The sequence below is a fragment of the Camelina sativa genome, chromosome 6 (assembly GCF_030686135.1).
Source record: "Camelina sativa cultivar CO46 ecotype springtype chromosome 6, ASM3068613v1".
NCBI lineage: Eukaryota > Viridiplantae > Streptophyta > Magnoliopsida > Brassicales > Brassicaceae > Camelina > Camelina sativa.
The window spans coordinates 3567773-3593954 of record NC_141885.1 but is presented as its reverse complement, the minus strand read 5'-3'; the positions used below and the strand labels follow the sequence as shown (position 1 = coordinate 3593954).

The 26182-nt window shown below is 36.2% G+C and overlaps 3 protein-coding genes and 1 long non-coding RNA gene across 4 annotated transcripts; 1 reads left to right on the top strand and 3 right to left on the bottom strand.

Moving 5' to 3' along the window:
- On the top strand, positions 1-1436 carry LOC147942214 (uncharacterized; the record flags this gene model as incomplete). Its single annotated transcript, XM_087455978.1, has 2 exons — positions 1-1302; positions 1353-1436. Coding segments are annotated over exons 1-2 (1386 nt in total), but the record flags the coding sequence as incomplete, so codon positions are not given.
- An 11365-nt stretch (positions 1437-12801) lies between these two features.
- Positions 12802-15115, bottom strand: LOC104790308 (uncharacterized). The gene is made up of 6 exons (XR_768672.3): positions 14723-15115; positions 14401-14441; positions 14233-14305; positions 13976-14065; positions 13687-13767; positions 12802-13442 (listed from the first exon to the last, which is right to left on the bottom strand). It is a non-coding gene; the product is annotated as an uncharacterized LOC104790308 (long non-coding RNA).
- A 1794-nt stretch (positions 15116-16909) lies between these two features.
- Positions 16910-18608, bottom strand: LOC104793925 (uncharacterized). Its single transcript, XM_010520346.3, has 3 exons — positions 17985-18608; positions 17470-17884; positions 16910-17379 (listed from the first exon to the last, which is right to left on the bottom strand). Exons 1-3 carry the CDS (start codon positions 18606-18608, stop codon positions 16910-16912), a joined length of 1509 nt encoding a protein of 502 aa, XP_010518648.3.
- Positions 18609-20327: 1719 nt separating this feature from the next.
- On the bottom strand, positions 20328-26047 carry LOC104790307 (alpha-mannosidase At3g26720). The gene is given in 28 exon segments (XM_010516031.3): positions 20328-20527; positions 20530-20592; positions 20674-20769; positions 20845-20955; positions 21105-21189; positions 21276-21388; positions 21492-21557; positions 21657-21776; positions 21861-21908; positions 22010-22081; positions 22168-22227; positions 22319-22381; positions 22470-22603; positions 22747-22966; positions 23059-23115; positions 23211-23276; positions 23488-23577; positions 23674-23841; positions 23928-24021; positions 24103-24203; positions 24309-24422; positions 24518-24589; positions 24665-24748; positions 24842-24961; positions 25069-25243; positions 25354-25441; positions 25532-25625; positions 25730-26047. Coding segments are annotated over 28 exon segments (2844 nt in total). The 5' UTR covers positions 25934-26047; the 3' UTR covers positions 20328-20461.
- Positions 26048-26182: the final 135 nt, after the last annotated feature.

The following is a 26182-nucleotide window of genomic DNA, read 5'->3' as shown; positions in this document are numbered from 1 at the left end:
ATGTCGGTGAGCTTAGATAAGGCGCTGCTTGGAATGTCTCTGGAAGAAGAAGAGGAGACTCCTTTCACTATGTCGGATCTTCCTGAGTATTGCTCAAGTGAGAAAAACATTTTCAGTCTGATGGGTAAGGTTCTTAACCCAGACTGTCAATCAGTTTCTAATCTTGTCAGAGATCTATCAAGGAAGTGGCAGCTGTATCACAGGGTCATGGGAGTGGCTTTGTCGAAGGAGAACTTTCAGTTCGTCTTTCAGCATGAGCATGATTTGGATAGAATTCTGGAAAAGGGAGCTCATACTTTCAACAAATGGTCGATTGTTATTGATAGATGGGTGGAGAATCCTCCGGAGGACTACTTGAAGTATCTACCGGTATGTGTCCAAATCAGAAATATACCGGTGAATCACTTCACTACGCAAGCTATCACAGCTTTGGGGGAAATCATTGGTCAGGTTCTTGAGGTAGCCTTTGATCCAGCTCAACCACAGATAAACGACTATGTGAGGGTGAAGGTTAAGTTTGATGTCTCTAAACCTCTACGTCGCTCAAAGGTAGTAAATTTCAAAGGAGGTTCAACCACAATCTTCTTTGACTTTGAAAGAATTCAAAAACGCTGTTTCACCTGTCAAAGATTAACTCATGAACAAGGCAAATGTCCGGTTAAGCTAAAAGAACTGCTTGGGCAGAAGGAAACAATGAATCATAAGAACAAAGAGTCTCAGGCCGCGAACCGTTTAATTCCTGTCGCGGATCCCCTGTTCGGTGTTTTGAGGGATGATCAAGTGGGTATTGATCCGATTACAGGTAGAATAAGAATGGCAGCGGAAGTAATTGAGGAAATGAGTAAGTATATGAGAGGTTCAGAAGGTTCTGAAAGGATAGAGAAGAATGAAAAGATCAAGTCCTCCCTTGAGGATCTTAAGAATGATCCGCTGAGAGCTAAATTAGTGGTTAGGCTGGAGCCCCCTCCGTTGGTATCTTCCGATGTAAACAAGCAGAAAGGGTTAGTTTTTGGCTACTCTAGCGAGTCACTTCAGTCAAGTAATTCTGGTAATATCCTTTCAAGGGTGGGATGCAATGATTCTTCTAGATCTTTGGCTGGTGGGACACCTATGGTACCCGAACTTGGTATAACACAATCAGATGGAGGGATTAATTCTGTGCTCTATGGTTCTTCGATGTATTATCAGGATAATCCTACGGTCTTCAATGCGGGTCTCTCTGAGGCTGGTTGCTCCGAGACTATCCTGAATAAGTCTAAACAGAGAAGAAGACCATACAGAGCTCAAAGGAAGAAAAATACGGTCATTAATTTGGGTGGGGGTAAAGAAGTTACTTAGAGATCACCCCGCAGAGGAAAGCTGCGGATGAAGCTATAATTCCATCAAAAGTCGCTAAGCGCACAAACAAAGAGGTAGCCCCAAAGGATCCAAGTGTTAATGACAATGATCAGTTGGAATTTCCAGGGACTGGGACGGTTCCATGATCTGACAATTCTTCGTCTCAAGGAGATGTGTAAAGAACATTTCCCAGAGATCCTGTTCTTGATGGAAACTAAAAATAATAGTAATGTAGTAGTAGATTTACAAAGCTGGTTGGATTACAAGAGGGTGTTTACCGTAAATCCAGTGGGTTTAAGTGGAGGTCTTGCTTTGTTTTGGAAGGAGGGAGCCAGTGTAGATATTAAGTTTTTCGATAAGAATCTAATTGACTTCAGTGTACAGTTTGGCTCGGTGGAGTTTTTTGTCTCTTGTATATATGGTGACCCAGTTGTCAGTGAAAGAGCAAAAGTGTGGGAGAGGTTGACAAGAATCGTTATTCAAAGATCAGAGGCTTGGTGCATGATGGGTGACTTTAATGACATCCTTCATAATGGTGAAAAGCTAGGAGGACCCAAAAAAGGTGATACTTCTTTCCTTCCTTTCAAAGACATGCTTGGAAACTGTCAGATGGCTGATTTAAATAGTTATGGAAATGGGTTCACCTGGGGAGGTATGAGAGGACCATTGTGGATTCAAAGCAAGCTAGCCAGATGTTTTGGAAACAAGGAATGGTTCAAAAAATTTCCTCTCTCCAATCAAACTTTTATGGAGAAGAGAGGATCAGACCATCGCCCTGTTTTGGTCAAGCTATCATCTGTCAAGGAGCCGTACAGAGGTAACTTTAGGTTTGACAAGAGGTGTTTTAACAAACCGAATGTTAAAAAGGCTATCACGCTGGCTTGGAACTCTACGACTACTAGGAGGAATGGTGTAGTATCAGAGAGGCTCATAAACTGCAGAAAAGCTCTAAGTAAATGGAAAAAGGATAACAACACAAATGCCTTAACACAGATCTCTCAACTTCAACTCAGTTTGGAGGTGGAACAGTCTTCTGGGTTCCCAAATACTTTCAAAGTGAGAAGTTTGAAGAAAAAACTTAGTCAAGCATATAAAGAAGAGGATACTTACTAGAAACAGAAATCTCAGCAAGAATGGTCAAAGTCAAGTGACAAGAACACTAAGTTCTACCATGCAGCAGTCAAAGCAAATAGGAGGAAAATAAGGCTAGAAAGGTTGATTGATGTTAACGACAATGCTCAGAAATTGGAGGCGTTTAAGGGCTCAGTGGCAGTTGCTTATTTCCAGGATCTTTTCACAACATCAAACCCAGAGTCTTATGAGGAGTTCTTTCAAGGTTTCCAGCCTATAGTAACTGAATCGATGAATGAGCGTTTGTGCAGAGTTGTCTCTAAAGAAGAGGTGAAAGAGGCTGTCTTTGCCATCAAACCATCAAGTGCTCCTGGAGCAGATGGATTCACTGGTTTTTTCTTTCAAAAATATTGGGGGATTATAGGCAATCATGTCACTAAAGAGGTTCAAGCTTTCTTTCTAACTGGTATCTTACCAGTTGAATGGAATTACACCCAACTATGTTTGCTGCCAAAAATAGAGAACCCAGAGCATATGACAGACTTGAGACCTATCAGCCTCTGTTCAATACTCTACAAGATTATATCCAAAATCCTTATAAGACGGCTCAAACCTCTGTTGCAAGAAATAGTTTCTCCTAACCAATCTGCATTTGTCCCGGAGAGGCTCATTTCTGACAATATCTTGATAGCACATGTATTGATACATGCTTTGAGAACAGATAAAACCATATCAAAGGAGTTCTTGGCTATCAAATCTGATATGTCTAAAGCGTTTGACAGAGCAGAATGGAAATATCTGGAGACTCTGCTTCGAGCTTTAGGTTTTGGTCATCAATGGATTCAGTGGATCATGGGTTGTGTGACCACTGTCACCTTCACAGTTTTGATCAATGATCAACCCTTCGGCATGATCATCCCAGAACGAGGGTTGAGGCAAGGAGACCCCTTATCGGCCTTTCTTTTTGTTTTATGTACAGAAGGATTGACACATCTAATGAACAAGGCAGAAGCTCAGGGTCTTATAAATTGTATCCAATTCTTGGAGGATGGTCCTTCGGTTCATCACTTGCTGTTTGCAGACGACAGTTTATTCCCCTGTAAGGCGGATTCTGCTCAATGTAGTGCTTTAAAGAACATTTTAAAAGTTTATGGTGATGCATCAGGTCAGCAAGTGAATGTTATCAAATCTTCGATCACCTTTGGAGATAAGGGTGAGGTTGGCAAGAAATTTGCATTACAAGAACTGTTTGGAATCTTTGCTGAAGGAGGAGCTGGAACCTACCTAGGCCTTCCTGAGTGTTTTAGTGGTTCGAAAATCCAGCTCGTGGACTACATAAAAGCAAAGCTAAAGACCAGATTCTCAGGTTGGTTTGCTAGATCCTTGTCGCTTGGTGGTAAAGAGATCTTGCTCAAGGCAGTTGCAATGGCGACACCGGTTTACGCAATGTCATGTTTCAAACTGCCAAAGACTACTGTGTCCAATCTTACAAGTGCAATGTCCGATTTCTGGTGGAATGCAGTTGAACATAGGAAAAAAATTCATTGGGTGAGCTGGGAGAAGATGTGTCTGTCAAAAGAGAATGAAGGTTTGGGCTTCAGAGATCTGGAAGCTTTCAACCAAGCCTTGTTAGCTAAACAAGCTTGGAGAATCCTCCAAGAACCCAATTGCCTCTTTGCTAGAGTTTTAAAAAGCAGATATTGTGTCGATACTGAGTTTCTAGAAGCGGGTTGTGGGGATAGACCATCCTTTGGCTGGAGAAGCATATTACATGGTAGAGACCTGTTGAAAAAAGGCCTGAAGAAGAAAATCGGAAATGGGAAATCTGTTCAGGTATGGTGGGATCCATGGATCTTTGATAATGGCTGGCGAGCTCCATACAAGAAAAATTCTCTTTTTGATTGGGGCTTAAAGGTATCGGACTTGGTCGACCATGACTCAAGAACTTGGAACAACGAGACTTTGGATTCCATTTTCATACCCAATGATATAGAATGCATCAAAAAGCAGAAACCGGTTATCAACAAGGATGACTTTTGGTGTTGGGACCATACGAAGAGTGGAGAGTACACAGTCAAATCAGGTAATTGGCTAGCTAACTCTTTAAAGAATTCAGAACTGCTTGAGGAAGCTCAGATGCAACCAACGCTCAATGACATCAAAAACAAGGTCTGGTCGACTCAAACAGTTCCGAAAATAAAAGTCTTCTTCTGGAGAGCCGTTAGTGATGCTTTACCGGTGACCGATCTGATATCGAAAAGAGGAATCAAACTTGACTCTAGATGTCAGATTTGTGGAGTAGAGGGAGAGTCAATCAACCATGTGTGGTTTACTTGCACACTAGCGAGACAAGTATGAACTCTATCTAATTTCCCTGCACCTCCCAATGGTTTTGATGAGCTCTCAGTGCATTCAAATTTCCACTACTTGAACACAATAGCAAAAATCTCTTCAATTGATATTGAGATTAGAAGGTTATTCCCATGGATTCTATGGAGACTGTGGAAGAACCGAAACTCCTTCTTTTTTGAAGCAAAAATGTTTGATCCTCTAGACACAGTTCTAAAGATTAGAGAGGACGCTGAACAATGGAGTTTGTCTCAACAAGTAGATATGGAATGCGAAATAGAGGAAGAAACCGAGGAATTATGGGATGTGACAAAATGGAAACCACCACCTGCTGGTTGGTTAAAGTGCAACATAGGCACGTCAAGAGTAAAAAAGAACTCGGTTTCTGGTGCAGCTTGGGTTCTTAGGGATGAAAGAGGTTCAGTTCTGCTACACAGCAGAAAAGCATTGGCTAACTCTTTGAACAAAGAGGATGCAGATTTTCAGAGTTTCTTATGGGCTGCTCAAAGCATGTATAGCCACAAAGTCTCGAAAATAATCTTCGCTTCTGAATCACCTATACTGACTGGTGCGATAAACAGACCAAAAGCTTGACCATCTTACGCTCATCAACAATCAGAAATGCTTCTACAACTAACTAGAATACAAGACTGGAGTGTCCAATTAGAGAAACCAGAATCAAATAGAGGTGCCTCTCTCATAGCTCAAAGTGTTCCTGATCTTGCATTCTTGCAATCTTATGTATCCATGGGATCATTCAGGTGGTTACATGAACTCTTTGAATCTGAGAGATTCTTTCCCTCTCTTTAGGATTAGGTTTCCTTCTCCCTTAATGGCTAACTTGTTAGAGCCTATTTTTTGGAAGGTTAAGCTGATTTTGTTTAAATCACTTGTCTTTAGTAGCTTTTGATTAGATTACAAAGCTACACTATGTAATCCCTTCTCATATGAATGGAAAAACCAGATGACAAAAAAAAAAGACTTCTAGTCTATATATTGCCTGGTTTGGTATATTAGTCCTAAGTTATAAATGGTGTTGTCCAATTAAATTAACGAGTCACTAGATAGCTTTAGCTATCTTGATCAGGTGGGAGAAACAAGGCTTTCATCATATCAGCCTTATTAAATTACAGTTACGGTCATGAGTTAATAAAGACGCGTATTTCAAGCGTATAATCAACTCTGTGAAAAGCACATTTTCAAAATACATTGGATCATTTCTGCACCAACTTTTACTTACACGTGCTGATCTTGATAATCCTCCAAATACATTTTTATAAAACTGAGTACAAAATCTTAAGGACTGGACACGTACTAAATCTTATCTAAAGTATCTATTTTTAAAACTTGTGATGTTTTGACCTAAATACCTTTACTTAAATTAACACTCTATTTTCTTTGTTTAGCATAAGAAGGACGCCAAGAGTGGGAAGTGGAGAGAGAAGAAGAGTTGTCGCCATCGTGAAAGGTTTAGGATTTAGGGCAAATGTCATAAAAACCCACTTTTTCCTAAAATATTGTCATAAAAAACCCCATTTTCCACTCATGGTATACTTTCCCAAGTTTTTTGCTTATGTGTCCACTTTCCTTTTACATTTTTACCCTTACTAACAACTTACCTCTCTTTCTCTCCTTCTTTTCTCTCTTTTTCTCTTCTTTTTTGTTGTTAACACTTTAACAAAGTAAAATATATTTATTGTTATCATAAAACAAATTTTCTATTTATTTATATAAAATATGTTATGATTATATATTTTCTACATTTTAAGATACATATTGCTATATTTTTTATGAATTTTTAGATTATACAGTATCCATCAGTCGTTGAACATTTGTTCAATTATAAGTGGATAATCAATTGCAGTATTGTTAATAGATAGTTACTTGTGTTTATTCATACAAAATATACATACATAAATTTGGTTAGATCTTTATCCATAGCATATTATCCATAACACAACATAGACCAAATAAGTACAAAACCCTTTAATTCTAAATTTTAAATCCTAGAACATAAACCCTTGAACCTAAAACCAAAACTATTCACTTTAAAAAAAAACAAAGTTTAGTGGATAGAAAAACTGTGGATAGGTCTCCATGGATTTACAAAGCATATCTAGACATTAAGCTGAAGAATAGCAGTTGAATGGTGGCTATGGATGTGATCATGTGGATATTTTTTTGTGGATACCAATGTAGACAGACCAAAGAATCATCATACGACATCCACACAATTAAATCCATAGACACCATGAGCTCCTTGCTTCATATTTTGTGTTGGTCCAGAAACATATACACTCATAAGTGGTTAATAAACAAAATAAAAATTAACAACATTGATTTATTTAGAAGATTGAATATCATTCATGTGGATTAGTAGTTATGGATACTTATCTTATAATATCTTGCTCATTCTTTACATGAGCAGAAATTTGTCCAAGATAAATTAGCCACATAGATTTCTTTTAGCTAAATGTTTTTGTACTATTTTTCAGCTAGAAGGATTTCTTTTAGGGTTTAGGGTTTAGGGTTTAGGGTTCAGGGTTTAGGGTTTAGGGTTTAGGGTTTAGGGTTTAGGGTTTAGGGTTTAGGGTTTAGGGTTTAGGGTTTAGGGTTTAGGGTTTATACCCTAAATATTAAATCCTAACACCACATAGACACTAAATCCATATAAGCCCAAAAACGTAAACCTTATACCCTAAATCTTAAATCCTAAACCCTAAACCATACACCTTGAACCCAAAATCCTAAACCATGAATTAAAAATATAGACACATCATCCACATACCTAAACCTAAACTTTCAACCTTAACCCCTAAATCCTACACCTTGAACCTTAGACAATACAACTTGAACTCAAAACATAGACATTGAATCTATATACCATCTAAAGTATAAACCCTAAACTATGGTGATGTTTGAACATGCAACAAACTTGTCAATAAATTTCATCTGGATTGCTTGTCCACGTGGTCAGAGTTTGGTGGATAGGCTTAGAGATTAATAATGACCATGTTTGTTGTGTAGTATGCTTCTAGTGACACTTCTAAGTTCTAATATCTCTAATTCTAGCTTAAAAATAGTACAAAAACATTTGGCTAAAAGACATCTAAGTGGCTAAACTATAGTGATGTTTGAACATGCAACAAACTTGTCAATAAATTTCATCTGGATTGCTTGTCCACGTGGTCAGAATTTGGTGGATAGGCTTTGAGACTTAATAATGACCATGTTTATTGTGTAGTATGCTTCTAGTGACACTTATAAGTTCTAATATACCTACTTCTAGCTGAAAAATAGTACAAAAACATTTAGCTAAAAGAAATCTATGTGGCTAATTTATCTTGGACAAATTTCTGCTCATGTAAAGAATGAGCAAGATATTATAAGATAAGTATCCATAACTACTAATCCACATGATTGATATTCAATGTTCTAAATAAATCAATGTTGTTAATTTTTATTTTGTTTATTAACCACTTATGAGTGTATATGTTTCTGGACCAACACAAAATATGAAGCAAGGAGCTCACGGTGTCTATGGATTTAATTGTGTGGATGTTGTATGATGATTCTTTGGTCTGTCTACATTGGTATCCACAAAAAAATATCCACATGATCACATCCATAGCCACCATTCAACTGCTATTCTTCAGCTTAATGTCTAGATATGCTTTGTAAATCCATGGAGACCTATCCACAGTTTTTCTATCCACTAAACTTTGTTTTTTTTTTTAAAGTGAATAGTTTTGGTTTTAGGTTCAAAGGTTTATGTTCTAGGATTTAAAATTTAGAATTAAAGGGTTTTGTACTTATTTGGTCTATGTTGTGTTATGGATAATATGCTATGGATAAAGATCTAACCAAATTTATGTATGTATATTTTGTATTTATGTATGTATATTTTGTATGAATAAACACAAGTAACTATCTATTAACAATACTGCAATTGATTATCCACTTATAATTGAACAAATGTTCAACGACTGATGGATACTGTATAATCTAAAAATTCATAAAAAATATAGCAATATGTATCTTAAAATGTAGAAAATATATAATCATAACATATTTTATATAAATAAATAGAAAATTTGTTTTATGATAACAAATAAATATATTTTACTTTGTTAAATTGTTAACAACAAAAAAGAAGAGAAAAAGAGAGAAAAGAAGGAGAGAAAGAGAGGTAAGTTGTTAGTAAGGACAAAAATGTAAAAGGAAAATGGACATATAAGCAAAAAACTTGGGAAAGTATACCATGAGTGGAAAGTGGGTTTTTGTGACAGAACTCACACCCCAAAATGGGTTTTCATGACATTCACCCTAGGATTTATATATCTTCAAGTATCACAAATTTGGCTTTGTTTGTACGTTAACTAAAAAGTTCCGGCCGTGCATATATATACAATTCCTTGTGGACTAGAGACCATAACCTGTTACATTAGTCTTTATGGGTCTCAATAAGTTAGGATCTCCTCTCCATTGCTACTGTTGACATTGGAAACTTCTTAGTCTTTTTGGTATGCCAATATGGCGATATCACACGTGTTTCAGTAATTTTACAATGTCGTAGTGTATATGTGGACGGTTGATTTGCTATTTCGTGAAAGTTCACAAAATCGTAGCATTTGTTAGTTTGTTACTATGACTTCAGACGATATTGTCTTAAGTTTTAAAATGGAACTGCACCATGTTTGCAAATTTATTTTATTAATCAGAGATTAGTCACCACAAGAAAAATCTAGCGTGTGTACACATACTTGCAAAGATTCTACGATGAGAAAGTTAAAAGTATATGTAGATTACTAATAACATTCCCAAAATATGGTATAAAAACGATTAAAAATATCCCTTTTAGAATAACTACGTAACTGTTATGGTCAAGATCATGTGTTATTTTCAATTCTACACAATTATCTTGAGTGATTTAAATGAAAACACGAGCTTGTTGCATGTTCAATTGACGACTGAAACCGACAATACATGAATAGATTTTTTATTTTATTTTAAAGTGTACCACAAACATGAGACTAACTATTAAAACGTTATGTACGTACATAGTATGTAAAGTGAATTTGGTCCGGTTTACGTACGAGTGAGTAGATATCAAATTCTGTTAAAATTTAGATCCACTCTTTTTTTTTTTAAAGGAACTACTAGATAGATATGGCTAGTTATAGAACGTAGGATTTTTCTTAAGAAAACATCTAGAAAATTGTAATAGCTATCAAGAGCTAATAGAGATTTGTGCATGTATAAATTCATAGAGTATCTTAATTAAGAATGATCTCAATGGGCCGGGTTTGTACATATATCTAAAATAAAGAATCTAGAAAATATTAAAAGAATACATTTGAGATTATTGATATTTGCTAATACTTAATAGGGTGATGTTTGACATGGTCACCGAAACGAGAGAATCCGCGGTAAGTGACGGTGGAGGCAATCAAATTGTTTCCAAAACCTTGTAAGTTGTAAGAATCGATCTATCTTTAGTTGACTACTATAGAATTTGTAAAATTGTAGTATATTTATACATAACAAATTAACAATGTACAATCTTTATATACATAGAGTACAAACAAGGAAGGATCTCAAAAAAGAAGATCTCGATGGATATATATCAGTGTTCAAAAAATCGCTAGACGGTATGTGGACGATAAACCAGCGACTAGAACACTTAGTCGGAGTTTAGGCGTTTTTACGCGTTTACAATATAAAATATGATATTATATATAAAATTAGGTAAAAATATATGTTAAAAGAAAAAAAAATCATAAACTAAAATTAGAAAAATGTATTTATTTAATTTAGATTAATAACATATGTACATTTATAAATATGTATATGAATATAAAACTTAAATTTTAAATATATACAGTTAAAAATTATAAATATATATTAAAAATAATATTATGTAATTTTATACGGTTCCGGCGGTAGTTCAGACATCTGCTGAGCGCCTAACGTATACACGCCTACACCACTTTCTTGAAACTGATTTATATGTACACATCTACTAGCTATAAGATAGAGTCTATATATGACTATATATATATATATATAGAAAAGGGATATATCCAACCAACAGCAAAGTGGTCTTACATTTAGGGATATAAAGAATTGGTCTACGTTTCTAATGTCTACGACTATGTTGTTTAGATTTTTATGAAACTGAGTACAAAATCTAAGGACTAGAGACGTACTAAATCTAACCTTTTTATCTATTTTCAAAACTTGGGATGTTTTGACCTAAATACCTTTACTTAGATTAACACTATTTTCTTTGTTTACCAGAAGAATTGGGAAGTGGAGAGAGAGAAGAAGAGTTGTCGCCATGGTCAGAGCTAGGGTTTAGAGAGGAATATGTATCAGAAGAAGACGAATTGTGACCTTGGTTATGCGGTGAAGGCAAGATGGACATGGAAATTTAAGGATAAAAAAAAACTTTTTGGTAATAACCATCGTTTGTACTTTTTGGTATTCGGTTCTTTGTCAACAACACATGTCGTAACAAATTATAATTTTTCCCTGTTTGAAACTTGAAAGTCGTAACAAATTATAATTTTAACCAAACAATAAAAACCGTTTTATTCACGTGATGTTTAAAAGTTTTACTGTTTAAACTTGAACCAATGGTAAAATAGATCACAGTTGCAACTTGCAAACACCTGATATACGGACCACAGTTGATTCATGTTAGTGTGCGGATTCATTTTAGAGAATTTTGCACCCACACTCACTCTACCTCCATTATATTTTGCATTTTCTATATTTTAAGATACATATTGCTATATTTTTTATGAATTTTTAGATTATACAGTATCCATTTGTCATTTTAGAGAATTTTGCACCCACACTCACTTTCTCTAAAACTATTCACCACTACACCTACTTTCTACTACTCATATATTTTTCTCAAGTTTAATTACATATTACCCTTCACTCCTTCTAACCCTCTCTCTCTCTCTCTCTCTCCCTCTCTCTCTCTCTCTCTCTCTCTCTCCGCGCATCAACGAAAGATATGCAGAAAGTTAATAAAGAAGCCGATGACAAGAACCATTCTGACAATGATAAAGATCCAAAGTAAGAGAAATCTTCAGATCATGTGAAATTTGATATGGATTTTTTTAGTTTGAGTGTTATTTTACTGATTGTTTGTTGTCTTGTGAATTCTCTCTCTCTCCGCGCATCAACGAAAGATATGTAGAAAGTTAATAAAGAAGCCGATGACAAGAACCATTCTGACAAGGGTAGAGATCCAAAGTAAGAAAAATCTTCAGATCATGTGAAATTTGATATGGGTTTTTTAGTTTGAGTGTCATTTTACTGATTGTTTGTTGTCTTGTGAGTTTTTAAACTTAAATTTCAATCCCATCAGAAAAATTGAGTTTTGGGTTTACATGATTAATCGATTTTGATTCTTGGAATTTCCAAAATTATATGTTTATTTAAAAGACGAGCATTTGACCCGCGTTACGTGCGAAAGTTAGATGAGGTTGTTTTATTTTGGTTGTTTTGGTAGTTTGTTATTTGGTTATGTATTTTTTCTCTTTCTGTCTAGTTATGTTGTTCTTATTTTGTCCTTTGCTCTTTTGGTGTATTTTTCTGGTTTGTATAAATGTAACCTATTTTTTAAATTTTAAATTTATTTAAATCATCATGATCTTTTTTTGTTTTCATAAAAATATAAAATATAGAATTAGAAGTTAAGTTTTGTATAATAATTGTTGTTGTCTTGCTTTAGTAGTTAGTTCTGGTTTATTAAAATTATTTTTCATTTTGTCAGTCCATTGTTATTTGGTTTTATTAGATGTAGTTGTAGGTAATGTTTTTATTATTTATTTTTTTAATTAGTAACTTGTGGGAATAGTGTTTTACTAAACGCTTTTGTGTTTGGAGTAATGAGTTTGTGGTTTTTGATGACAAATGTTTTAAAATCTCAATTTCTGTTTTTTTTTCTTCATTACCATAACTATCTATCATGAACTTGTTGATTTTGGTTTAACTCCTAATGTCTAACCTCATCCTAACGAAATATATTAAAAATGACCTTCTGGTTCCTTTTACTCTAACCAAAATTGTTTGTTTTGGATTCTTAATCCTAATACAAAAAAAAAGCTTTGCAAACTATTAAGCAAACAAAAAAAAATATCTCAAACCATTTCGTTAAGAACGAAATAGTGTGTACACACACACAAACTGTTTCATTCAAGGAATAATATCGACATTAAAATCACAACAAAAGAGCCATGTGTATGGTCTCGACGGCGGCGATACTTGCCGATTTTCTCCTATTCCGGTTAAATGTAATGTCTCCGATGGTGGTGGTGGTGGTGGAATCCATGTAAGTAAAGATAAAATTAAGAGAGAAAGGGAATTGTAAGAGGCATGAAATTGGAAGAGAGGACATTATATAGGACTTCAACTTGCACCAATTGAAGAAAAAGTAGTGGGACTTCAATTGAATGAGACAGCATTGAAAGACTTGAATTATCGTTTAAGAGGAAGACGTTACGATGGAGACAATGAAAGGGTGTGGAGGATAAGGGAGGGAAGAAAGAATGAAGAGGGTGAGGGATGCTTGAGGTCACACAACAGAATAAAGAGGGGGGGAGGGGACGTTTGAGGTTGCACAACAACAGCGGCGGAGAGGAGCTACCTGGAGAAGGGTTTTATTCCTACAACATATGAAACATGTATAACTAAGAGCATCTTCATTGGTAAAGTTGTAAGAAAATATGTTAACATTATTTTAATTAGAAAAAGTACAAATTCAAAGCTAATAACTTTTGTAAGATACAACTGAAAAATATACTTCCAATGGTAAAGTTCTTAATTTTTTTTAAAATAACTTGCTTTAAAAAGGAAGAAGAAGCAGCTTGAACTTCAAGCAAGAAGCATAACACACAAGAGAAAGCTTACAATGTTGGGATATTTGGTGCTAGGTGCAGAAAGAAGAGTTGCAGTGTGAACCAAATGGTAAAGAGAAGCCATTTGCCACACCTGAAATAAACATAAAATCGAAGCCAGCAAGCAAACCGGAGCCACAATGAGGCTAAAAAGTACTATATGAGGTAAAACCATTGTTCCAATACAAGAATGTATTCACGGTTTGTTATCATTGAGACGTGATGACTAATTCTGATTTGAGATTAAAATATAGATGTAACATGAAGAAGGAAGTTTTCTTTTGGAAAAGGAAGAAACATACCTTGTCATTCTCCTTCTTCTTCCAATTAGCTTTATCGACCAATCTTGCTAACTCTTTGGGGAGGCCATACCACATCATCATATCCATCATCTACATTCAAAATCTATGTTAATATGTGATTAAGAATACTCTAACCATCAAGGATAAGACATTAACAGGAGAGTGGAGACTAACATTACAAGTAATCAACTAAAACTCATTATATAGTTCTTGTCAAAGGATGACTCAAACGTGGTTTGGCATTAGAAGGAACATACCTGAACACTACAACATCACCACGCACAAACTTGTAATCCTTGAGGCAAATTTTGTCCACAAGTACAATATCATCTACACCAACAATTGAACATCTAATAAGAAAAGAAGAATAGACCCAAAAAATGCAAGAGTTAACTTTGAACCAGTTTTGGCTAAAGGACACTTACCTAAATAAGAATTTTTCTGGGGATTCATTGTCGGAGACCATCTACAACAAAATCCACAAGGCTCCAGAGTTAATAAAGCTTCTAAATAATGTTTTCTAATACAAAATGACATAATCTATCAATTGCATCTTACAATCATCTTAAATAATTCTCATTCCAAACCAGACCTAATATAGTATTGTCAAGCAGCATGAACTGATCTTGTGAATCTAACCTTAATTAAACTAAGTGAACTAAACCTAATCGATTCATGGAGATGCAGCATCGAACCAATAGAACAAAAAAAAAGAGATTGGAGCATCGAAAGAAGATAAAATCGTACCAATAGAAAGAGATTGGAGAATCGAAAGTGAGATTGAATCATTGACCATCAATTAGTGCTGGGTTGCTTCTTGATTTTCCTCTAAATTCACGTGCAAGGAACAATACACTCGTTGTAGCCAGTATCATCGTCTTAGCCAGTATCATTGTCTTCACCAGTCTCAGCGGGCAGCCTCGTCCCGTGTCCGATGTAATGAACGACAAGAACGTTGCCAATATCAGCAGATCCGATTCCGATGAGATCCTTAAGCGCACGGCGGATGTTCTTGCCAGTGGGCTGTGTAGAGGATTCATCGGTGTCGATGAGGACGGTGATGTCCTCCTCGGAGAGAGATAGATCGAGAGAAAGAAAAGAAAGAAAACAAAAATTCACACGCATTTTTTGTTTGTGTCCTAAGATATATTTCTTAGCTTAATTAATATTTTTGATTATTTTTTTTCAGTTTTACGTTAACATATTTGCTAACATATACTTTGTTCAAAAGAAAAAAAAAAATTTGCTAACATATATGAAACTGGGCTTTAAAAAAATAAAAAAACAAAGAAAGAATAACAGTTTACTAGGCTATGTCAAATAATTGGGCTTATTAAACTAAGAGAGGTAATGACGTGGCAGCACTGAGGAAAGTGAACTTTATATATATAGACTAGATGTACTTAATTGTGATATTGAATTTTTTTCTTGTTCAAAATGTCAAAATAACGAAAGCAAAGCATAATAACCAGAGCATTATAAACATATCTCGACAAATTAGGGTTAATGAAGATGTGGTCAAAGTTAAGTAGATGGGTTTGGATGGAAATCATGAATTTTAATGTATGAATATACTTTGTTATTGCCGCAAATTCCGAACTGGTGGTGGAAAAGAGACTAACCTTGGAAAATTTTACTTTGTTTTGAATGAATCCATGGAGACTTATCCATAATTTATTTATCCACTAAATTTTGTTTATTTTTTTTTTCAAGTTAAGGTCCGTAACTAATCATCATAAGCTCTTTTTTTATGTTCTTTGAGCTTTGGCACATATCTAGAATACTTTAAAATAACCGATAACCAAACAACGGAAAGACGTCCTATTTCCCCCTCAGAAATACCATATCGTACCGAATGTTCCTGGAATTTTGACCTCCTAATAGAACCCCTTCCAGCTTATCTACTCCTTCTATTTCCCCCCGAATTCATACTTCTATGTCTATTTCCCCATCCGCCTGGGTTTACACGGTTTTGTTAGTAAACCCGATGGAAACCCATCTTAAACCGGTATGAAAGCAATTTATAACCGGGTAACATTTAGAACCCGACCCGACTACTTCTTCTTCTCTTTTAAAACGAAAACCCCCAAATTCTTACTCCACTAAGAACCCTAAAAATCTAAATTGAAAAGATCCAAATTTCTGTCTCTTTCTCTCAAAATCATGAGTAATATTTCTGGGTCTTCGACCAGGTAGACAAATGTCCGCGAAAGAGGAATAGTTGTTGGTGCACCTAAGAGATGTTGGTGTGGAGAAGCAATTGTAGCCAAAATGTCAAAATCCAACCATAACCCAAATCGACGATACTTTCGTTGTGTGTATGCAGCTGGAAATAAGGTAATACGAAGTAGAACTTATTATTTGGCTTATGAATATTGATAAGGTTCTAAAAGATAACCAAATGAATTGTCCATGGTGTAGCTTATGAATGACAATCACGTTTTCAAGTGGATCGATGAGGCTTTGTTGGATGAGGTGGAGACAAAGAAAGAGTTCATATCAGAGACAATGAAAGTTGAGAAGAAGATGCAAATGGAGCTGCAAATGGAGCTTGAGAAGAAGATGGAAATGGAGCTTGAGAAAGAGATATTTGAGAGGATTGAAGATGTAAAAGCTGAATTTAAATCCAGGATGAATAGGATGATAATTGTTTTAGTATTAGGTTGTATGATTATCTTTGGTCTAGTTAAGCTAATATGATGACATTGTATGTTGTTTTCTATGTTGGTTTTGTATGAGACATACTTCTCTTGAGTGAGTCAACCTTGAGAAGATTCCACTTGAGTTCAACCCTACAAATTTAATCAAATATAACCCATAATTTAATAAAACAAAGAACAATTGTTGTATCACAAATGAATCAATTTAGAAAGAAAACTAACATGTGTTGTATTCTTCTTATTCTTCTTCTTCTGGTGGTACCTACAATTATGATCAGCTGCACCACAAATCCCACAATGCATGATTCTTTTTTTTTTGCTTTGGTTGCTTCTTGGTAGGTGACTCATTAACACCTTTCTTCCTCTTCTTGTCGATCTTTTCATCGTCCGGCTTTGGAGGTGGATACACATTTTCACCCCCAGTGGAAGGCCAAAAACGTGGACCTCTTTGTGGAACAAGCCCGTCTGTGTAATTCTCTCTCCACTTAGCAGTTTTGAACCATTCACACACATAGCCTTCAGCTACCAATGTCTTCTTGATTATCAGTCCATAAGCATGTTCGCATGGAATTCCACAAATCTGAAACTTCATGCAAGTACAAGTTCTGGCATTTAAACATACTCGGTGTTTGTCGTATCCCAAGTAAACTTCATACGCTCCATTTGTGCTGGGATATACAAAGCATGTAGAAGTTGCCTTATGCTCATCAGCAAGGAAACATGTCACATATGGAGTGCATAATCCTGCCACATCCGACCATATAGAGTACATATAAATGAATAAACATATAAATGTGAGTGAGAAATAGCATATAAGAGTGTAGTCTTACTAACCTTCATGTGAATGAGAAATAGCAGACCGTTTAGCAATCCGAACCATGGCAAGCCTTCTAACAGTCTCTAGCATAGCCACAAATGGTTTCTCTCTCGCCTTGTTGATTGTATTGTTGAAGGACTCCACTGAGTTGTTTTCAACATCCTCACAATAGCTGCCAATCTTGTGGAATGCCCTACACCATGTTCTTGGTTTAGTCTTCATGACATCTTCATGGACCTTGCTATCGTATGCGTGAATCCTCTCCAATCTCTCTTCGTAATCTCTAGTGTTGTAGCTCCAAGCTAGATCCCAAAGCATTTTCTTCAATTGGTTCTTGTTTGGATGCATCTTCTTTAGGTTACCATAAATGTGCCTAACACATTTACGATGCTCAATCTTTGGTAATTCTAACTCAACAGCCTTAATCAATCCCTGAAACAAAGTTAAATTCATTAGAAACTGATCCAACTGAAACAATGTCTTTGGTTTACCACAAATCACACAAAGCATAAAACATAACCAAAAAAAATACCTTTTGGCGATCAGAAACCATGATGTAACCATCTCCATCTCCTAACTCCAAGTCTATCTTCAGCCTATTCACAAACCAGCTCCAATTATCTGTGTTCTCAACCTGAACAACACTCCAGGCTATTGGGTAGATAGCATTGTCAGAATCTCTTCCTAAAGCCACCAACAACTGACCCTTGATCTTTTCCTTTAAGAAGCAACCATCAACCCCAATTAGTGGCCTGCAGGATTTTTTCCATGTTTTTCTAAGAACATCAAAGCAAACATAGAACCGCTTAAACACATCATGACCATCATCATTCTTCACCGTATCAATCTCTACCACAGACCTTTGATTTGCTTCCAATATCTCAGCTCCATAGTCTCGAAGACGTTCAAATAGAGTGTCATATTCACTCGATATCCATGCCAATGCCTTTCTCCTAGCAGCTTGACATTGACCCCTCGTAGCTGATATCTTCCACTTCTCCATTATGGTCTGTTCCATCTTCAAAAGCATGTAATAATCCGGTTCTTCTCTAATCTTATCAAGAAATAACCTAGCTATGACTGGAACTTTAAACATCTCACAGTCTCCATTAGGCACACAAACATGGGTGTTCGTGTACTTCGTAATCCTCCACATCGACTCATTATGAAGAGACGCAGCATAAACTTTCCATTGACATTTTCCCTTAGCACCAACACACCTAAACCCGATTCTATCTCTATCGAAAACTCTGCCCTTTATACATTACACCATCGCCACGAACAATCGGTGTTCCCCCACGAGAAGCACCACCACGACCATTACCCTCAGTCTCGTCGTCACTTTCTGGGTACACATTATGACGAATCGATTCCTCCGTTTCTGTAAAATCTGTCGCAAGCTTATCGATGTGAAATTCATCTCGATCCTCAGCTTCCTCGTCGAACTCCACTCCAATAGGTGGATTAACAACAGGGACTAACGTCATCCCAAGAGCCAAGAGCAAGAGAGAAAAAAACGATTTGAAGAAAGAAAAATCGATTTACGGATCTAGGGTTCGTCGAGAGAGAAAGGGAAAAAACGATTTGGGAATTTTTGGGTTTTTTGATTTTTAGGTTTGATTAGGTTAAGTGATCTAATCGGGTTGTAATCGGATCGTCAATTGGTTAAAAATGATTTAATTTGGTTAATAAACCTTGTCCGTCGGTTAACTAAAACAGTAAACCGTGTTAATCCATGTCGATGGGGAAATAGATGAGAAGGTTAATTTAATTGGGGAAATCGACATAGAAGTATGAATTCAGGGGAAAATAGAAGGAGTTAAAGATTAGTTGGAAGGGGTTCTATTAGGAGGTCAAAGTTCCAGAGACATTCGGTACGATATGGTAGTTCCGAGGGGGAAATAGGACGTCTTTCCCCAAACAACCCAGCTCAGTTCGGTTTGGTTAACCGAAGTGGTTTATGATTTATTTAAAAACCAGTGCGACTGTGCGACTGATTGTTTTCTCTTTTGGTTCAAATTGTTTTCTCTTTTCTGATTAAAAATTTAAACAAGAGGAACAACAACGTTTCTTATTTCAAAACGTATGCAAATTGTTGCTGTTCTCTATCACCAACCATTTCAATGTGATCATCAAACTTGATTAAGAAGGTTCGGATTTCCATCGGAACTAGCTCAACCACTAGCTTCTCCGCGTCTATTGCTCCTCCCCTTTTCACTTCTTCCCCGGCCGAGCCTTCTACTTTCCAGATTAGCCTTCTCTTCTCCATCTCCGCCTTCTCTTGGTTCCCTGAAAGACTTGTCTCTTTCACTTGGCTTATCTGTTCAAACAAGTTACAATAGAACAGTAATATGTTTTTGTTAGGACACAAATATGAGATGGATGGATCTTCTTGTTTTTTGGCGTACCTTTTTGTTGTGAAATAGTTTCTTCAGCTCTACTTTTGCCATAACTGAGTACTCACTATCCTCACCAACCTTCACAAACACGACAGTAACTCAAAAGGACTCAACTTCAATGAAAGTCATGAAACCATTAAGAGAAGAGATAGAATATAAATATCACTTTCAGATTTTAACCGCTGCTTAGTAACCCAGAATTTTCCAGAAAAGCAAAACTGTCAAAAGTTAGTGGGTTTTCAATTTAAAACCAAATAGTAATTGGGGGCCAGACCAAGTCCCTTCTATATTACTTCAGGTCTCATCTTATTTCACATATGGGATTTTTCAGAAAACCCAAACATAATCGTCGTCAGAAAATGACATAGCACAAGGATTAACCGCATAGTCAGCATTTTTGGAATATAAGCACGAAAAGTTGAAAACAGTTTGATTTTAGGTAAAAAAATACACCTATACAATAACTAACTCTATATATTTGTGTTAAGAACTAACTCTATACAATAAATTGTTTTGGTTTCCTGGAACTGTAAGATTTGGGTTTTCTAAGTATTCCAAGTTTGTCAATATCTCTAATCATTTGATATCTTAATCGGCATTGTGTTAATTGTTAAACTACATTTCCACAACCAAAAAGCACATAGCCATAACAAATTAATGGTGGAAACATATAGAGAGAGGACAAGTAAGAACCTCGAATAAGTGAGCAAGCCTTAAAAGAACTTTCCCATTTTCCAACTCCTGGAAATGTCAAAATTAATCATAGTGTGCTCAAATAATAAAAACGTCTTTGACATATATACAGTACACAATCCAACTAACCTGGAGCGTGAGTAATGCGACGTTTTTTGGTAATGAGTATGACGGTTCAAATGCTGAGAAAGTCGTCTGATGTGAATTAATCCAACTATCTCCTTCCTACAAAAAAATAAATACCTAATCTCACTTCACTACCTAAAAGAGGAGAGGAAATGTTTCGTTTTCAAGAGCAACCTGTTCTGTGAATGCTAGAAGCAGTGGTGAATAAATTTCTTGACCAAATGTTCGACGCCATTTTGCACCATCTCCAGGTTTATCTATCTGTACATAAAACTTCCCTCGTATCTACAAAACAACTCAAAGTTACCCAAACTCTTTGTTAGGCTAAAAAACGACTAAGTACCACCATGGAAACAAGCTCTCTTACATGTTCCCTTAAAAGCTGATACGTTGCAACTTGGACGGCTAAAAATGATATGAAAACTTAAGCTTACTGTTAATCCTTTGCATCCTTCAGGGAGACAGACTGTTTCATTAAGAATCTCGCCAACACCTCTTATATCATCATGCTGCATTCTCCTACACGAATGAAACAAAAAGAGGTGAAACACAAGCAAAACAATATATGCTTTTCTTGATTATATAGAGAAAGTTAGTTGACAGACCGATGAAGCATCAACTCGATCTGGCCGTTCTCTAAGCTGGACCCTCCTACAGCACGATCCACAACCACCGATAGCTCTGAGGTTTTATCTTGCATGTATATCCCGAGATTTATCTGGAAAATAATACGTTATGGAAAAGGTAGATAATGCGGCTCAGTCAAGTACAAGACCTTAGTATATCAGGAGAAGGAATGTCAGATGGATTTGATGCCTTACAGGATAATAGTTTCCAGAAACCGGTTGGTACACTTGCAAGTCCCAATCTGTTCTGAAGTCCCGAATCTGCGAGAAAATATAACAAAGTATGTTACAAAAAAAACAAAAACAATACAGTTGTTACAAAATAAAAAACTACTGCACACATGAAGTTTGCATCTATACCCGTTTGATGAAGTCACGTCCATTAGAATCTGTGTAAAATGTTCCATTTGTCTTCATGGTGGTTGTCAGTTTAGTGATAACCTCCTTGCTAATACCATCATCAGCTGGTATAGGCCCAACCTAGAAAGCAGTGAATAATAAGACTGAAATTGTCTTCATCAGTTCTAAACGAAGACATGTGAAGATAAAGAGAGATCCACTCACAGTGAACTCAACTTCAGCATGGTTTTTTCCCTTGTACACTCTGGTAATCTGCAAATTAACAGACTCATCACAAGATGAATCAAGAGTTATAGTTTCTGTATTGTAAGTAAAATAGTCTAGAAAAATAAATATTTGCAAGAGAAAATGACCTGTGATATCCAAGAGTTAAAATCCTGGTGCACTTCATCAAACAAAGGCCCCCGAACAACAGTCAATTGAGCCTGAGTCAGGCAAGACAATTAGTTTTCTTTTGTATTTTCACATATGGTCAGGAAATAAGGTTCTAGATGCAGCGTATATGTATTACCTCTCCTTGGGATTTAATTGGAAGCACACCATCTGGTCGAAAAACGTAAGCTCCAGAAGCCTTATAAATATATGTTAAGAGAACGGTTTAAAACACGACAAGGAGATATAGATAAAGTTGTATACTTGTATCTCATAAAGAACTGAGTTACCTGTGGATCCTTGTCAGTTCCATTGCTTCCAATGTAATAAGCATATGATTGTTCTGCAGTAACCTTAAAATTTACCACAAATCAACATCAGATGATTTTAACATACTCGAATGGGAAAATAGGGAAGTTATGATTAAGAAAAAAGGCACACCTGATTTCTTGTACTTAAATAACGAGTCATTTTCAGTCCCTCTTCTGAATAGAATAACTTTAGATTTCCTTGGCCAACTTCTACATTTTGATTCATGCTTCCAGAAGTAACATCTGACGCAGATGGTCCACGCGCTAAAATCAAATTAGAAAACAGAGATGCAAGTAAATACAAAACGTCTGTTGATATCAGTGAGAACCAATTGTTATGGTGGCTAGTCGAGCCAGAACACAAGAACTTGTATTCAAGATCCTATAATTCACATTCTGAAACATACATGTTCGTCCAGTGTCTGAGATGACATACGAGCTGAACCCAAGAGGTGGTACTGAAGCTGTAAATGCAAGCACATGTTTTGCAGTATTCCTTGGTGATCTTCCTAGATACGCTTTGACATACTCATTTCTTATTCTCAATGTAATGTCTGAAAGAGGTAGAAGCTGAGACACGACTTCTTTCCCAGATGCATCTTTCACGATAACATTTTCAGATGACACCTAAAAGAAATTATCATGTACATTTCGTAAATGCTGGGAAGAATGGCAGATAGTATTGGATAATAAACAAGGGAAAAAATATATATACTTACAGGAACTCGGACAACTTCCTCTCGTTTCCATCCAAGAGAGTTGTAAACAACAACCACCTACAAGGAGAGAGTAGTGTGAAAAGAAGATAGAACAACTAACCAAGAGATCCAAAACTTCATACAATAAAAGTCAGCATGTCTGACAGATTTACCAGACTTTTCCCGCTGGGCAGACGAGCTTCAGATGCAGGACAGTAACTGATATTAAGCAGAGGACACTGCCAATATGATGCAAAACATAAGAATCTTAGAACACTATACGTCTTTGGAAATTGAGCCATTAAAGTGCTCATGAAAATGACAAAGAAGCTTACTAAAACTTTACAGCATCTTTTGTGGAAGCGAAACTAGTTACCACTCAAAGTTGATCTCAACGTACACGGCCATAGATTATTGGAATCCTAGAAATATCTTAAACAAGCACAATACCTGCTGAAATTTTGTGCCAGGATTCGTCCCTTCAGTACTTGATTTTGCTGCTGATAAAAAGGAAAGGGAAGAGGCAACCAACTTCTCCGCCTAGTAATGATCAAAGAGAAATTCTTAAACTGCTGCACCAACAAGAGAAATAAAAATTGCATGAACAACACATGAGATGTGTAACTAAAGAAACACCTGAAGGTAACCCATTGAGAGTCTAAGAGCATAATCTGCAGCCACGTGTTGTCTTTGTGTACCACTAACTGCATCATGGTGTTGAGCAATTGCCAAAGCATCGGCTAGCATATCAGTTGTTGGTCCTGAACTATTCCTACCTCTCAAGAATTCCAATTGTCGAGCTGCCTGTTTGAAAACATAAAAGACCATGTAAGAATGAAGCAAAATGACACTACAAATCTATGAATGTTAGAAAAATTATCAGGCCATACCAGATAGTAACCACTTAAATCCCTCACGTATTTCTTAAAGGCTGGCCTGCTCGTAAAGTACCCTGTCCAGTATGCATTAGGTTTGTCCGCATACCTGGCACAAGTGCATATATTATTTATTTAATCAACACGTATTTGCATTTGTAGAAAGTAAAACTCGAGCTATCAAACTCACGGGAAGAAATCATCAGTCTTTAGGGGCCAGGATTCGTTTGCTGCATATTTTGCATCGGTGTAAATAGATGGTGTTGAATAAAGAACATTGAGACGCCCATCCTGGATTGTGCAGACGACAAGGGAATAAAGATTGGTATCTTTTACATTGACAATAGTAAAATCCTATTGATATGAATTTGCTAGTATAAAAATTATAAGTTTTACCTTGTTAACATAATGTATAAACTTGTCCATCTGTCTGAACCATGAATATGCATACTGGTAACGGAAGTCAGTTCCCATTAACCACATGATATGGTTTGTCTTGGTTACATTGACCTTGAAAAGAGAAATCTAAGTTGAATTCTACAATATATCATAGTGAAGTTTCTTTTATTGTTGTTGATTTCAAGAAAAAAACAGTATGATCTTACCTGTGCAAGGGCTGCAGCTACAAAGTCGTTAACTCGCTCTTGAACATTGTAGTCAAAAAGGAGAGGATCATCCTATATTCAACATTCTTCATCAGTGCACGTTGAAGCTAAGTTCAAATACAGCACAGCATGTTCAACTGCTTTTACCTGGACTGGCGCTGATACATCATTTATTTCAAATGTGAAACCATCAGGAGGGTCGTAATGTCTTGGGAATACACCGGTGAATATCTACAAGTAACATCAAACAGCAATGAAACAAATCCAGCTAAACAATGGAAACAACAGAACAAGACTGAGCAGAGCAATTTGTTGGTTTTTAACCTGTGAAGAAGAGCCAAGGGACTTAGAACCTTGCCAAATAACCTCAAGTGTTTTCTCTCTTAATCTCTTTGCACGGTCTTGGTAGTCAATTCTAGCGAAAAACAGCGAGTCAAAGCCAAACTGTAGAAGAAACCAAAGGGGTTGTCCAATCAAAATTAGAGCTGATAAATAGGCTAAGCATTCACATACTGAAGCTAACGAAACCAAACAATGTAAAAATATTATACCTCAGCTCCAAGTAAGTAAGCTTGCACTGCAGAATGTCCAAAGGGATCAATCTGCCAACCAACTCTAGGAACCTGACCAAACTCAGATTTAATAAACTGATGGCCTAATGTAGTCTGATCAATCATGTCAATGTAATGTGGAGTCGCCTCATCATGCATACACATTCCACCATTTCTATATATAAATAAACACACACATCAACACAACAAAAACAACAGATACATACATGATGTATCAGTGATACATCCAAAAAAAAAAGAAAGTAAAATCAAAATCAAACTAACATGAACTCTAGTTGACCAGAGTCAACAAGCTTCTTGACTTTAACTTTTTTAGCTTTGCTTTGTTGCCTCCACCATCTTTCAAAAACGCCTACACAGCATTCAACCATAACTAATTACATCAAGCAAAGACAATAATCAAAAATAAAATAAGAATCTCCCGATTTGGTATATCTCTAACTGAATCTTACCATCTCAACATAAATAAACTTTCTATTTTCATCATCAAGCAACGAAGCGATTACAGAATCCAACACGTTCTGTACACAAGCTCCCTGATTCAAAAATCAAATTCAAATAACAAAATCAAATCCCTAAATAAAATCGCAGAATCCATGGAAAGAGACAGATAGAGAGAGAACTAAGTGAATAAAGTTACCCTAATGGAGTTATTAGAACCGACGTAGTACTGATCAACGGTCTTAAGCCAACCAACGTCGTCGTGTGAGTGAGGAACTAAGTGAACATTGATTTTTTCAGGTACGATTCTCGGTTTTGTGTTGTACTCTATATACTCGGAGCTAACGCCGCCGAGTACAACCGCCGCTAGAATCAGATAGAGAGAGAAACATTTGACCGCCATAGAAGAGAGAGCTCTCAGGAGAAGAGGGAGAAGGAGAAGATTACAGTGAGGATCGTGAAGAACAATGTGTAGAAGAGAGAGAGACGAGTGTTATACATATTGTAGAAGACGAAGAAGAATCAAAAAAAAAAAAAAGAGTAATCACTATCACTTAAATGTAATATATTTTTGGTCTTAACTTAACTGTGGTATTACTAATAATTTAATTTTTATTAGACTTCTTTATCTTATCCACTTCCTAACCAATAA

Coding starts and splice junctions, on each gene's coding strand:
- LOC104793925 (XM_010520346.3), bottom strand. CDS start 18,608: ATGTGGAGGATTACGAAGTACACGAACACCCATGTTTGTGTGCCTAAT. Junction 17,885..17,984: donor TGGTTTCTGATCGCCAAAAG/GTATTTTTTTTG, acceptor ACTTTGTTTCAG/GGATTGATTAAGGCTGTTGA. Junction 17,380..17,469: donor TATTTCTCATTCACATGAAG/GTTAGTAAGACT, acceptor CGGATGTGGCAG/GATTATGCACTCCATATGTG.